This window comes from Felis catus, chromosome A3 (assembly GCF_018350175.1).
Source record: "Felis catus isolate Fca126 chromosome A3, F.catus_Fca126_mat1.0, whole genome shotgun sequence".
Taxonomy (NCBI): Eukaryota; Metazoa; Chordata; class Mammalia; order Carnivora; family Felidae; genus Felis; species Felis catus.
This window is the reverse complement of record NC_058370.1, coordinates 35,240,874-35,256,442: the sequence shown is the minus strand read 5'-3', so window position 1 is coordinate 35,256,442 and position 15,569 is coordinate 35,240,874. Positions and strand designations below refer to the sequence as shown.

General features: G+C 43.1%; 1 protein-coding gene across 16 annotated transcripts in view; it reads right to left on the bottom strand.

The window, feature by feature from the left end:
* PLCB4 (phospholipase C beta 4) overlaps nt 1-15,569 on the bottom strand; it is a 419,557-nt gene that overhangs the window by 111,447 nt on the left and 292,541 nt on the right. For all 16 annotated transcript variants that reach the window (XM_023251457.2, XM_045053870.1, XM_045053873.1 and 13 more), the window contains 2 exons: nt 2,952-3,031; nt 188-241 (listed from right to left, as the gene is read on the bottom strand). In XM_023251457.2, the coding sequence (XP_023107225.1) occupies nt 188-241; nt 2,952-3,031 (134 nt within the window). The remainder of the gene's footprint in view (nt 1-187; nt 242-2,951; nt 3,032-15,569) is intronic.

The following is a 15,569-nucleotide window of genomic DNA, read 5'->3' as shown; positions in this document are numbered from 1 at the left end:
GCAAGTTTACATCCACAAACGGTTTTTACAAACTGAACACAGCGTTTGATGGAGTGATTTAAAATAAGCTTCTAGAAATATCTTTAGTGAAAGCATTTAACAATCACTTGTGAAGGGCTCTCTCTTTGGTCTGGTATCATGAGGGTCGACCAAGGGTATGAAATACAGACAGGAATGATCGACTTACCTCCTAACTGGAATTTTACCATTTGTGTTGGTCATAAACGCCAATTTCATCCAGCTGGAAAACAACGGTAACAACACTGTTTTAATGTTTCTTAAGAGGAATACTTCAATCCAGGTAAGAACTTTAAAAGAAAGCTCATTCAAACAAAGAACATTTATTCTGAAGGTCAGAGACAATAATACACTGTGAGATGAATTTATGGCTGTCACAATTAGCAAATACAAATACAAGACTTTCAGTTAAATTAGAACTTCAGAAAAATAATAATGTTTTTTACAAGTATGTTCCAAATACTGCACAGGATATGCTTATGCTAAAGAACTATTACTTATCTTAAATTTAAATTTAACTGGGAGTTCTGTACTTTTCTCAGCAACCCTGGATGAATTAGAAAATTGGGTGCATGCACTGAGCAAAACAAATTGTGGGTACTTACTTGGTGACTGGCCTCATCCTTAATAATCTCTCCTAAGGGTGTGCCTGGGTGGCTCAGTCAGTTAAGCAACCAACTGATCTCAGCTCAGGTCATGATCTCATGGTTCATGAGTTCCAGTCCTGCATTGGGCTCCTCACTGACAGCATGGAGCCTACTTGGGTTTCTATCTCTCCCTCTCTCTGCCCTTCCCCTGCACTCTCTTGCTCTCTCTCAAACTTAAAAAAAAATTCTGGCAAAATATTAAAATAAAAATAATCTCTGTTAAGGTGGTAGGAAATGCAACTGCATGCTGACACCAGCCAACCTTATCCTGAGGACACATAGGGATCTCCACTCTCAGCTCCCAGTGCAGCAAAGCACAGATCGAATGGGCATCTTCCCTAACTTCCAATAGTAAGAGAAGTTCATTAACTCAATTGACATGAAGCAACTCATTGCTTTTGTACGTTGATGGTAAGACTGTTCTTAGCTATTAATTCACATTCTCATTGTTTCCAGTCAATAAAATTCTAATAAAAGCAGAATATGACAAATTGGTAAAGTTTCTGTCCTGTGTCAGTTTCCTAGAAGCACAAGTGACTCCTTTTCAACTGATGTTTTCAAGACAATAGGCGTGAGGGAAGCCGAAAGGGCAGGGAGAACAGTCACACAAAGCTGTGGTCTCTGCTGGGGCTTTAGCCTGATGCCATGGGGAGCTCTGGAGTGTGATGTGCATCCGACTTGGTGGGATGGGGGCTAGCCTTTTGTATCCTGTGCTAGCCCATCATCAGGCATGGGCTTCCCACCAGGAAGAGGGAGGAGTACAGTCTCCCAGGCACAGCGACTCCCCTTCAGCAGAGGGTAATTCTCTGTAGAAGTGGGCAGGTGTGACCTCTTGATGAGCTAACCCTTATGGTGGCTGGTGGATGGATGAACACCAGCTCTATAAAGGGATCTGAGCATGATACCACTGGGGACAGGTATGATCGTATGTCCAGATATGGATATTGGGGTCCCTCAGGTGTAAATGGGCATTCTCTAAGTCTCAGATCTTTTGGATTCAATCAATACCCAAACTGTAACATCAAATATCCACCGTGGCTCTTTATTTTTAAGAAAATATGCCACAGCAACTGCAGAAGAAAAGGAGAAGTCGCTGCACAACAAAGAGGTATTTACAAGACTAACTACCCCTTACTAAGATGATGGAAAGAATATAGTTGGGATGGCATATAAATCAAAACTACTAATAGTGAATGAAGACGACTAGGAGCCAGGCACTGGGCTGAGCATTTTCCAGGACCTCACTGCACCTGTGAGGTAATCTTGTAAAATGAGTTATGGTGACCATCTCCAGTCACAGATTAGCACAGTGAGGCACAAGGCTAAGAACTTGCCAAGAGTCACCCAACAACTAAGCAGCCCAACTAGGATCTTAGTCAAGAGCACATACTCTTAAAGCACCTGCCAAAGGGACCAAAAGTAAGGATGAAAGTGCCCCAAGGGCCGACTTCTCTTCCTCCTGCCTGACAGTCCAAGGAATCACACCTTTGCTGCTAGGCCAGGTTGAGAGTGAAGGCTTATTTCCATAGTTTCTCAGTGTAGTTCCCTTCTGCACCTACAACTGCCTACCAGTGGCCCTATAATGGCAGGCGGCCCCACTCCTCTGCTGATTGCTGCTCTTTCAACAGTCTGACTTTGGCTTTGGCTAGGATTTCTACCTGAGTAACTTTCAAGTCACCCCGATGGAATAACTTCATAAGGGTTACAAATCTACCAGTGAGGTGCATCGTCACCCCCCAACTCACCCCCCCGCCGCATTTTTGGATACAGTGAGCGGGGGTAAGGCCAGTATGTTTGGATCCCTGACTGTGTGCTGAACAGTCCCCGGGCCAGTGCTCCTTTTTGACCCTAGCAATGGGTGCTCTTGTAAGTGCTTCTCTTGGCCACACTCCCCAATTCTCAGTTTCACACAACAGAGGCTCCAGCTACCACAGCATCCAACTACATATCTCCCTAGGCATGGAAAACTAACGATCAGCACTCTGTCTGGAGACACAAAGGTCAGTGCCTACTACCTAGAGGATACGGCAGGGGATGCTGAGGTTCCAGCATCTTCCTGCCATCAACCATTCCTTTCACATCTGTTTTGGACTACGGGTTTATCATACACGCCTTGCCAAGTGGCCTGAGAGTACAGATATATATTGGGAACTTCCTCTCCAAGGTCAGGAGCATGGAGGGGAAGACAAGTAATATGCCGCCTGGCCATATACTAAGCCTTTATCTCCTAATCTGACCTTTTGCTTTTTAACAGCCAAGAACAAAGAGTGATATAACAAAACTCACTGTTTTTTGAGGCAGGTCATTGGACTGACATTGTTGGCCCTGAAGTTGTGTATGATTGATCTCAGTCCTTCTACCCATTGCTGAAAAGAGAAAGAGAAAGCATTCCTGATGAGTAAAACTACGAGCTAAAAATGGTGGTTTTTATTGGATAGCCTGTATCCATTTTGCATAAAAATAATGTAAACGCTTTGTTTATCTCCTCCCCACCACAGAGCAATCTTCATTCTGGTGCCATACTTTATTCTTTAATAAACAGCTTTCATTCTTTCCATGAAGATAAATGTAACATCTATAGCATCATTAAATGCTGGATTGTCACAAAGGAACGCTGCCCCCTGAATGACTTGTTAAACCTTCCAGTTGTAGCCTGTTTAAATAGAAGTCCTTTTTCAGCCGCTGGCAATCTTCATTATTTCTAAGCAACATTATACAATACACTATGACATATTTAGCTATTCCCATTTTAGAAGATGAGAGCATTTGGGGTTCATCAATTTTATCATGTGATTCTATTTCAATCTAAGAATTTCTTACATATCTTACCTGTCTGTGTTTTCCAGCAAAGCCTTAAAAAGTAAAGCATGTACTGATTGCCAGGGTATCCAGAGCAAACAGTGAAGTGCTTACATAATTTCTGTTTAAGGATTTGGACCTCAGTTTTAGCTCATAACATCACTCCATGGATTTACAAGGAAAAGTGAAGGAAGACTGCATGGCAATAAAGGAATTTGGGTCTCTTAAGGACATTCTACTAGAAAAGGCTAGCCTATGAATTAAGGCCAACTCTGCCCTTGGGTCCAACAACTGATGCCAATGAATGCCATACCAAGTTGCTAAAATAAAGAATCACACTCTTGGCAACATGCTTTGTAACAAATTGACATTGGGGGTTAAAACAGAGCTGGGGCCTCCAGAAAAGCCAGTACCTCCCCTTCTTTGGTTCATAGCGTGACTGTTATAGCTTTGTGCTGAGGAAGGGGAAAAAATTTGGAGTCGACAGTAATATAGATGTATATTCAATCTGCACTGTCCAGTATGGTAGCCACTAGCCACATGTGGCTATTTAAACTGCATAAAAGTAAAATTCAGTGCTTCCCTTTCACTTACCCCATTTCAAGTGCTCCAAAGCCAACGTGGGGCTAGTGCCTACCATATCAGACAGCACATATAAAGAACATTCCCATCATTATAGAACATTCTGCCAGACAGCACAACATAATACTAGTGATTTAGTCATTGCAAAGGCCAGTGGTAAAGACTGAGTTCTATCAAATGTGTGTGGTTTTAATCTACAGTGAGAAAATAACAACATTAAAAATGTCATCTTAACCATTCTTAAGGAACAGTTAGTTCAATGGCATTAAATAACATTCACACTGCTATGTAGCCTTCACCACCATCCATCTCCAGAACTTCTTTCTTCTTGCAAAACTGAACCTCTCTCCCCCTTGTTAAAACAACTCCCCGTTTTCCTCTCCCCACCCCCAACCCTAGCAGCCACGATTCTACTTTCTGTCCCTATGAATGTGCCTATACTAGGTTCTCCTTACAAATGGAGCCATACAGTATTTGCCCTTTGACAAATTTGCCCTATTTCACTTGGCATAATGTCCTCAAGGCTCAGGCAGGCTGCAACAGGTGACAGAACATCCTTCATTTTTAAGGCTGAATAATATTCCATTGTAGGTGTAGACCACGTTTGGTGTATTCATTCACCTGCTAATGGACACTTGGGTTGCTATTGTGATTAATGTGGCTATCGCAAACGATGCTTCTATGAACAGGGGTGCACAAATATTTCATCAAGTTCCTGATTTCAGTTTTTTTTGGATACTCTGAGGTGGAATTACTGGACCAAGTAGTAATTCTATTTTTCATTAAAAAATTTTTTTAAGTTTATTTATTTTGAGATCAAGTGCAAGTGGGATAGACACAGAGAAAGAGGGGACAGAGAATCCCAAGCAGGCTGTGCATTGTCAGTGCAGAGACTGATGTGCGGCCCAAACTCACAAACCGTGATCATGACCTGAGCAGAGACCAAGAGTTGGACGCTTGACCTACTGAGCCACTCAGGTACCCCTCTGTTTTTAATTTTTGAGGAACCACCATTCTGTTCCCCATGGCAGCTGTGTTATTTTACATTCCCACCAACAGTGAACAGGGGTTCCAATTTCTCCACATCCTTGTTAGCACCTGTTATTTTCCGTTTTGTTTTCATGCTGACAGTAGCTATCCTGGTGGATGTGAATCTAATAGAGAGTTTTGGATTTCTTCTTTATGCTTCAATCATACCTAACGGCTTTCTAAAGAAGGACTTAGGAGCCATGAGAGGTAAATTTCCTTCCACAACTAGAAAAGGCTATTTCCTGAGGACGTAAACAGCATTGAAAGCCTCCTGATGGTTAAACCAGGATCCTGAGGCATGAGGAAGAAAGGCAATAGTAGCATTAAAGAAATGCTCAATTATTTTCATCAGCAGTCTTCACTTCCTCTGTCAGATTAAATATGGGAGTATAATTCCCTGGGGACTATCAAATAACCTGTTATTGGGCTAATAAACTACAGGCTCACACACAGTTTCCCAAGAGAAGACAGAAAAGCAAATAATTTGGCTGGCATTAACTGGGAGGCATTTTCTCAACCTGAAGGCTTGTTACGTGTTCCAAAACACAGAGTCCATGGTTTCCAGGGATAAAAAAGTGGACAATCCGAGACTGTTCACTGGCTTTTTCTGAGCATTCTGATGTAGTTGTTTCTAAAAATAAATTATAGAGATACCAGGCTTTGAGGAGGCTGAAACAACTTTCATCCATCTTTTGAAAATACAATGCTGGTGAAGGTTCTTGTTTGTTGTGACCGAAAGGTCTCCATGCGTGACCTTTGAGGTCATCAGTCCAGTGACAGTACTCGTGCATTAGTTAGGGGGAAATGCCAACAGAATCCTCACGAGCCCTAAAGGGCGCTGGGATGGGGGAGGTTGTTGCTTCTTCTGAGATGGTAGAAGTGAGGGTCAAGGGCCTTGCCCAAGATCACAGAGCAGCTTGTGCAGAGCTGAGAGGCAGGAAGAACTTTGTTATCGGCCCCTCTTCGGGGCTTGTTCACACATCTCCCTCCTTGGCATGACAAGGTCCCATCAGGACTTTCCTCCTTTCTCCTGTCTTCCAGATAATGCACACCTAGCATATTAAGGCCAAAAGACTTAAGGAAATAGGTGAAGTGTTTTGTTTTGTTGTTTTCAACATAAAATAGATGAGATGCCAGCAGGTGTCAGTAGAACCCCAGAGTTTAGTTGGGAAGTTGCACTAGGGGTGAGCTAGAGGCACATGAACTTCTTTGAATGTTTTCAGATTAAAAGAAGCCAAAAACAAAACAAAACAAAACAAAACAAAAGGCAACTTAGATAAGTTTTCTTGAATTGCTGAAAATAAGCACATATGTTAACAGTCTACATCATGCCCCAAAAGATGCACCTTCAAGCCCAGGGCTGCATGTTTCTAGAAGGGTAGTTCCCTGACACATGTTGAGCACCCTCATTGGCTCAGTGATGACACACCCACCCTATGATTCCTATTACACTGGGTGCCTCCCTCTGGTCTGGCCTTCGTGAGTGGGCCAGCACAGCCTGCATGCAGGGAACCAGCCCGAAGGATCAATTTGGATGTCCAAATCGGCAGTCTTTGCACTTCCCTGGCATGCTGTTCTTGTTAGGGTCCTCTCATTTTTTAATCTTTTCCAGGGCAGACAACCCCAGAATGTGCCACTCTGGCATGTGGATTTCCTTGAGCTGAAGACAATCAAGGCCCAATGAACTCAAGAAGAGCTTTTTACCTCTCTCTTAACTGCCTAAAAGAATTTAGTTAGGGGGCTTGTACGAGGAAGAGAGCTATTACCAAAGACAACAGTTTTTTCTGTTTTTCTTATTTTTAACATAAGAAGGTCTTGTCCGGGGGCGCCTGGGTGGCTCAGTCATTTGAGTAGCTGACTTCAGCTCAGGTCACGATCGCACAGCTCCTGAGTTCCAGCCCTGCATCAGGCTCTCTGCAGATAGCTCGGGGTCTGGAGTCTGCTTAGGATTCTGTGTCTCCCTCTCTCTCTGCCCTTCTCCTGCTCATGCTCTGTCTCTCTCAAAAATAAACAAATTAAAAAAAAATACAAAAAGAAGGTCTTCTCCAAAGAGCATGATAATGATTTGTTTACCAAACATTTGCCCTTCCCATCTTCCTGTGAGTTGTCTTTGCCTTTTTCTTTTTAAATTCATTTATTTATTTTGGGAGCGAGAATGCACATAAGCAAGGGAAGGGCATAGAAAAAGGAAGAGAGAAAGAGTCCCAAGCAGACTCCACAGTCAGCAAGGAGCCCTATGCAAGGCTCAAACTCACAAACCGTGAAATCATGACCTGAGTTGAAATCAAGAGTTGGACACTTAACTGACTGAGCCACTTAGGTGCCCCCGATTGTGTCCCTTGCCTTTGAAACCCCAGACCCTTACCCCCTTCTTCTCCTTGGCTCAGGATGGCATATAAACCTCAATTATCTGATTATCAGAGAGCCTTTCTTGTCTTGTGGGGCTCTTGTACACACATAATTAAATTTGGTTTTCTCCCGTTAATCTCTTTTTATTAAAGGTGGGTATCTCAGCCAAGAACTCAGAAGGGTAGAGGGAAATTTATTTTTCCTCCCTTACACCATGCACTAGGGGCAAACTATGAAGCTTTTCAAGTAAAGATCTCCACAGGGTCTAAAGTTGCAGTAGGACAAGACCCTTTATAAGGTGCTTAAGATGTAAAATTGCAACATTTCACATATCTCCAGATGAATAATCAGTGGAGTACCTATATCTTTACACATTAAACTAGAAACTTGGTTTCAGACAGGCATTTGAGCTTTAAAGGGGTTCAGACTCTAAAATAAAGACACTGTAGGTAGAATCCTACGTGTTTTCTCTTATGGGTCCCTATATGCAAGGTGAATCATTTTAGTTGTTAAGTTAGGATTAGTTGCCATTAAATTGTCAATATTTAACTTTGAGGACAGGGGAAGCAAGACATTTTCAGCTGGTACACTGTTATAAGTAAACTACGTGGATATCACTCAGAGACCAGATTAGTAGTTTCTAGAGCTGGCTGTACATTGGAACCCCTGGGGAGCTTATAGGACAGTTTAGAAAGCTGGAAGTGGGGCACCTGGGTGGCTCAGTCAGCTAAATGTCCAACTCTTGCTATCAGCTCAGGTCATAATCTCATGGTTCATGAGTTCGAGCCCCAAGATGGGCTCTGCACTGACAGTGTGAAACCTACTTGGGATTCTGTCTCCCTGTCTCTCTGCCCCTCCCCTACTTGCACTCTCTCTCTCTCTCAAAATAAACAAACTTAAAAAAAAAGAGGGGTGCTTGGGTGGCTCAGTCAGTTAAGCATCCGACTTTAGTTTAGGTCATGATCTCATAGTTGTGGGTTTGAGTCCCAGGTCGGGCTCTGTGCTGACAGTTCAGAGCCTGGAGCCTGCTTTGGATTTCGTATCTCCCTCTCTGTCTGCCCTTCCCCTGCTTGCTCTCTGTCTCTCTCTCAAAAATAAATGAACATTAAAGAAGAAGAAGAAGAAGAAGAGGAGGAGGAGGAGGAAGAAGAAGAAGAAATGCCAATTCTCAGGTCCCACCCAAAATCTACCCACACAGCCACTCTGGGAATGGGGCCCAGCAACCTGCATTTCAACAGGCCCTCCAGATGACAATCATGCAGTCCTAGTATGGAGCATCTGGTACTGATCACAGATACAGATAACTGAAGAGGGTGTGGAGGTGGCCACAGGAGGATAGGCTTGTCTAGTTTTGTTTTTAAACAATTTTATTGAGGTATAATTTAAATATAATGAATGGCCTAGAAGCTTTTGATTCAAGTCTTTCAAATGCTAACTAACCACCCTTAGGGTGAGGACTGCCAATTGAGACACTTCAAATTTTAAACCTTCATTGTCCTGTTTTGGTTTAAACTCACACACACATGTGTTAAAATATTAAAAAAAAATTTTTTTTAATGTTTACTTATTTTTGAGAGAGAGAGAGAGAGAGAGAGGAGGGGCAGAGAGAGAGAGGGAGACACAGAATCCAAAGCAGGTTCCAGGCTCTGAGCTGTCAGCACAGAGCCCAATGCGGGGCTTGGACTCACGAACAGTGAGATCATGACCTGAAGTCTGACACTTAACTGACTGAGCCACCCAGGCACCCCTGTGCTAAAGCATTGCAAGCAAAGTTGCAAGCATTGCAAATGCAGAGCAGGCAGCCAGAAAGAAGTTGGTTCAAAGGATGTTCCACAGGAAATCCAGCTGCTGGCAACATTCCAGGATCTCAGGAGGCAGCAAGAGATGGCCCTGTGGATGCCAGTTAGAAGTGACAGCTCCCCCAGGTTCTGAGAAAGGCAAGCACAGAATCTGGACAGGCCCGGGCTTTGGGAAGAACACTTATTGGAGAACCGGTAGAGAAGCAAGACGGAAGTCTGTTTCCCAGAGCTGGGGTACATGATCAGAACATAACCCACACCACCACTGGTCCTGTGGATGAGGGAGCTTGAGTCAAGCTGAGGACAAAGCACAAGCTAGCACATCCCCACCCCCAGGTGGGACCTTTGTGATATTCCTCAGGCACTCCTGGCTGCCCAAAACACAAAGGAAAGGAAAGGTTAAGTGATAGAGATCACAGTCATACAGGACATGAGTCTCCATCAGTTTACAAATATCTTAGTAAATTATGAGAGAAAGGCAATCTTAACAATTAGCCTAATCTTCAGAAATCTGTAGACTCAGTTTCCGGGGACCCTAACATCACCCCTCCATAGTGATGTAGGAACAAAGGCAAGAAGGAAATGACAGGTAAAATTAAATTTCCTTATAACCTGCAGCCCATTGACAAATACTTGAGGCAAATACAGATTGTACCATTTCTCCCGGAAGGTCCTACTGTCATAATGTTAATGCCTTACTGGAGGGAAAACAACCTTAGCTTGACAATAGCTAGGCCTCCAGTATCCTGTGAGTCTTCTTTAGCATATGGAAATCTCTTTGGAAACTTCCCATTTGCTTCTACCTTCCCAACTCCATAGTATATAACCAGTCACTCCTCACAACCCCAGTGCAGCTCTTTCTGCCCATGGGTCCTGTCCCCGTGCTTTAATAAAATCACCTTTCTGTATCAAAGACGTCTCCAAGAATTCTTTCTTGGCCGTCAGCCCTGAAGCCCACCAACACCCCCAAACCTCATCAGAGAGTCTGGTGATTTAGGCAGGACTTGACAAAAAAAAAAATCACATTTAAAAAATTTTTTTTTCAACGTTTATTTATTTTTTGGACAGAGAGAGACAGAGCATGAACAGGGGAGGGACAGAGAGAGAGGGAGACACAGAATCGGAAGCAGGCTCCAGGCTCTGAGCCATCAGCCCAGAGCCCGACGCGGGGCTCGAACTCCCAGACCGGGAGATCGTGACCTGGCTGAAGTCGGACGCTCAACCGACTGCACCACCCAGGCACCCCAAAAATCACATTTTTAAACCTTCAAATGTGCTCATCTAGGATTCTGAATCCATTCGGAAATTAAACAGAAGCAGATCTACCAATGTTTGCATATCACAGACCAACTTCTACATCAGATTAAGAGGGAAAAATAAAACTTTCTCTTTCACATCAGCAACTTCCTCCGGGTTCTCCTAAAGAGAGGAAAATGCAGGCAGAATGCACTCAGTGTCAGTCATAGGAGATATCCATGACAGTGCTGGAAATTCCCTTCTGGCCTGGGACAGAAGGCAAAGTGGGAGACAAAGACAGTCTTGATGGCAAGAATGAATCGGGCATCGGAGCCTGAAAGTCACCACAGTTGCTACCCTGAGAGAGAGGAGTACAAGATAACAGAGAAGCGGAGGACTCTCATGCATAATCAAGGAGCTAAATTTGGCAATCCTAGATACAATTCAGCAGAAAAAACCCAGGATCAAAGGGGAAATTAAGGAGCCTGTACTAATGACCAATAGTGAACTACTGAAACTGGCATCCAAACAGCAATTGGGAATTTCGCAGAAAAAACAAAAGCTCAGTAGAGAGACAGCTAAATGGTAATCTCAAAAGCCCTTGGGAAGTCAGTAATAATTCTGATAAACTTTTCAAATCTAAAAGACCCAAGAGAAGAAAAAAGGAAGAACAACTGGGGTCCTTTTCTCTTGACATCATCTGAGCACCTTCCAGAAAATACAAGTTTTTCATCTGCTGTTCTCCATCCACAGAGTAAAACTGATCAAGGTAAAAGGAGGAAGACATTAAGTGCCATCTGATGCTTTTTCTTTTTTACATCTGTTAATTTATTTTTGAGAGTACACACAGACAGACAGACAGACAGACACACACACACACACACACACACACACACACACACGTGCGCACACAAGCTGGTGAGGGGCAGAGAGAGAGGGAGATACAGAATCTGAAGCAGGCTCCAGGCTCTGAGCTATCAGACAGAGCCTAAAGCAGAGCTCGAACCCATGAACTGTGAGATCATGACCTGAGCCAAAGTAGGTCACCTAACCACTGACTGAGCCACCCAGGTACCCCAAAGCCCTCTAATTCTTAAATCACCTTCATAGCATGGCAAACGAGTATTTGGGCAGGAAATTAGCTGCCAGGAAGGAGTATATGTGGCTGTGTTTGAAAGATAAATTTGGATGGGCCTGAATAATATTTATCCTTTTCTAGTCAAAACTAGTGTAGGCACTCACAGATAGTCAAAACAGTCTCTTAGCCTGGCTGGGTATCTTGACAACACTGGGTAGTTAGGTCAAAAAGAACCTCTAAATAGTCATAAGAAATGGGAGGACATCGTGCTGTTCTGGATCATCATTCAGAAGCTGAAGTGTCAAATTCTCCTACCAATTGGATTCTGTTCATTATCATTCCAAGAGGCAATTTTTGCATTGCCTAAGCTGTCCTAGTGTATCTATAGTACCTTGTCTCAAATAGCACATCTAATTCCAGATATGTACTCCAATAAATACACTGTTGAAGGGAATCAAGATACGCCACCCCAAAATATGACGCTTTGGTCCAAAAATTATTTTGAGCTGAAGGCATCTGAATTCCTGAAATCCCTTTTGTGACTAAAAGCAGATCCTGCCTGAAAGAACCCCACTGTCATAAATCTAGATCCAGGAGTGGCTCTAACCTTCCCTTCTGGAAGACGAAAACTTGGCACCACACTCTAACAGAAATGGTCATAAAATTCTCATGTCCATCTATTCTCAGGGCTCATTTATCTTTCCTAAAAGTCATTTGTTCTCCTGTAAGTAGCCTTTGCCCCTTTCTTTCCCCTGCTAAGAGGAGGTACAAACTCTTAAATATCCCTGCTCCTTCGGCTATTTAATTCCTTCTGTGTTGCGCCACGCACATAAAATTAATAAATTTGTATGCCTTTTCTCTGTTAATTTGTCTTTTGTCAGTTTATTTCACAGACCCAGCTGAAGAAACACAAACTAAAAATGGAGGTACATCTATACACTCAGAATACATTAATGCCTTAGGTTCATTTGTGCCTACAGACTTTATAACGACATACGATGCTCTTTCCTGACTTAACAGAGCAAGCAGCTCCAATCTTACAAACTCTAGAACTGATTCACAAACAAAATGAGATATTTGCTTTATTTTATGCAACATTTTTTTTGGCATCTGCAAAGAGAACTCTAAATTAACTGAAGAATTTTAAGATATTAAGAAAACCAAGAGCATTACCCTATGCCAGTCAGAAACCAGTTTTGTGAAAGCGCACTTTTGGTCACAGCTGTCAAATCGGCAAAAATCCTGGTGGTAAAGGAAGAGCAAATGGCTGGTGAATTAAAAGGTATTCGTGAAGTGGTTTCTCTGGCTGATGCCTGTATTGTCAAGCTCTGAAGTCTCATTGCTCCTGACCTGGACCAGCTGACAGAGCTGGCAAATTAAGACATGCAAGACATGCCAAAATGAACACTAACGGTATCTCTACACGCAGAGGCTCTGTGATAAACATAACCCATCAGGGAGCTGCTGGCCAATTCTTGCCTATGTAGCATCAACCTACATAGCTCAGGCAAATCAAATCTATAGGTAATCCTATAAACTAAATAGGGACTTGCTATAGAAGATGCTAAAAAGGGGCCAACCTTCATTACCTTTCCATCCTTTATGGAAATCTTTCCCCCAAACCTCCCATGCAAAGAAGGAAGGAAGGAAGGAAGGAAGGAAGGAAGGAAGGAAGGAAGGAAGGAAGGAAGGAAGGAAGGAAAGAAAGAAAGAAAGAAAGAAAGAAAGAAAGAAAGAAAGAAAGAAAGAAAGAAAGAAAGAAAGAAAGAGGGAAGGTCAGAGAAGAAATGTGACAGCAGGAAAATGGAAAGAAAAAAGAATATTTATGACAGAGATGAACAAATGAATGCCTAGATTACGTTGCTTTCATACTTCCGGGAAAATGTGCGGCTGAGAATGCCTCTGTGACCTTGCTTGTTGACCGTTTACTGGAAAGCAATAGTTCTGGAAGAGTTTCATTTGTGTGCCTTCAACAGGCAAAAAATCCCACAAAACAACAACAACAACAGAAGAACAACAACAAAATACCAGTTTGGTAAATAGCTGAATACCACCCCCCTGGGGCTGAGATTCCTACCAGGATAATAGTGCTTCATGGAGCACTACAGTGAAGAAACCTAACAAGGCTTTCTCGTGCTTCATTGACCAGGGAGCCTCCTTTAAATGTAGGCTTTTGTGAGGAATCTATTTTGCAGTTCACCAATTTGGGAAGGGCTGCCTTATGATTTCAACGTCTACAGGTAAGGACGTTAACTTTTACCTCAACAGTAGAGTAAAATCATACAACGTTCAGGTAGAAGTGGTTGGGCAGTAACAGAATACAGGATCTAGAGTGAATCTGATGCCTGGCTTCAAGACATGAGCTCTGCCACTTACTGGCTGTGTGACCTTGGGCAAGTTACTCAACCTCTCTGGGCCTATTTCTTCCTCTGCAAAATGATAATCATGCCCAGCCCAGAGGACTGCTGTGAGAGTTAAATGAGATAATATATGTAAAGCACTTTGAACATTACCTGGTATTCAATATAAACTAAAAAATTCCATTGCTGCTGTTCTTACTGTAATTATTGGGGGTCACTGGTCAGCATTTCTGTAAAGGGCCAGAATATACATAGTTTAGGCTTTAAGAAGGCCACATATGATTCTCTGTTTTATAGTTTTTATGTTTTTTCTTTTTAATTTTTTTTTCAACGTTTATTTATTTTTGGGACAGAGAGAGACAGAGCATGAACGGGGGAGGGGCAGAGAGAGAGGGAGACACAGAATCGGAAACAGGCTCCAGGCTCTGAGCCATCAGCCCAGAGCCTGACGCGGGGCTCGAACTCACGGACCGCGAGATCATGACCTGGCTGAAGTCGGACGCTTAACCGACTGCGCCACCCAGGCAGGTGCCCCTATAGTTTTTATGTTTTGTTAACAACTTTTTAAAAATGTAAAAAGCCATTCTCAGCTCACTGGCTATACAAAAACTAAGGCTGAGGGCTGGGTTTGGCCCATAGGCTGCACTTTCCCAGCTCCTGATTATTTTTATTTTTACTTTGAGAGACAGAGAAAGCGTGAACAGGGGTGGGGCAGAGAGAGAAACAGAGAGAGAATCACATCCCAAGCAGGCTCTTTGCTGTCAGCGCAGAGCCCGATGTGGGACTCCATCCCACAAACCACGAAATCATTACCTGAGCTGGAAATCAGAATCAGACACGTAACTGACTGAACCACCCTGGGGCCTCTGCCAGGCTGATTATTAAACTTGCCCCAGATTATAGTGCTCAGAGGCAATAAGGTCTCATCTCAGATGAGGTGTCCCACCCATCTCCTCGTTCATCCTATTTTTTTAAAGATCAGAAAACACACGAACACATGTAAGCTCTTTTTACACATACACTGTGTTCACAGTGGCAATTTCTGCCAGCAGTAAAAAAAAAAAAAACTGGAGCTATGCGTTAAGGAGGGGAGCAGTTTAAAGCCGGTGACATTTTTCTCTCCCAGGGCCAAAAGGTGAAATCCAAACGTCACATGATACTTCTGGAGCAATTAGAGTAACTCACTTTGCATTCCCTTGGTGGAGTCATTTGATAACACTCTCAATTAGGGCAAACTGAGCGGCTCTGAGCTGGGTCCAGAGCATAGAGTTTCTTAGGAAACCTGTCCAGTTCATGAAACACAACAGGGGGTGGAGAAGGCCCCTGCGACGAAAACTTGTCCCTCACAAAGCCCCCACATTCTGTACAGGAGCACCCAGGGGACTCGTTCTAAAGATGAACTGGTAACACCAAGAAAACCTACCCCAAAGATCATGGGGATTTACAATTACACCGAAGCCCAAGAAAAGATTTTAAAGACCAAGGAAATGCATGTGATAGAAATTTTAAATGATAAAATACAGTTCATTAAACTCTATAAACAGTATGAGCCCAACTGTGTATGAAAGAAAATTGTGTGAATTAAAAAGACACATTGGGGTGGCTGGGATGGGACTGGAGGGATCAAGAACGGGGTTTCCTTTGGGGGCTGGACGATAGGTTCTAGAACTAG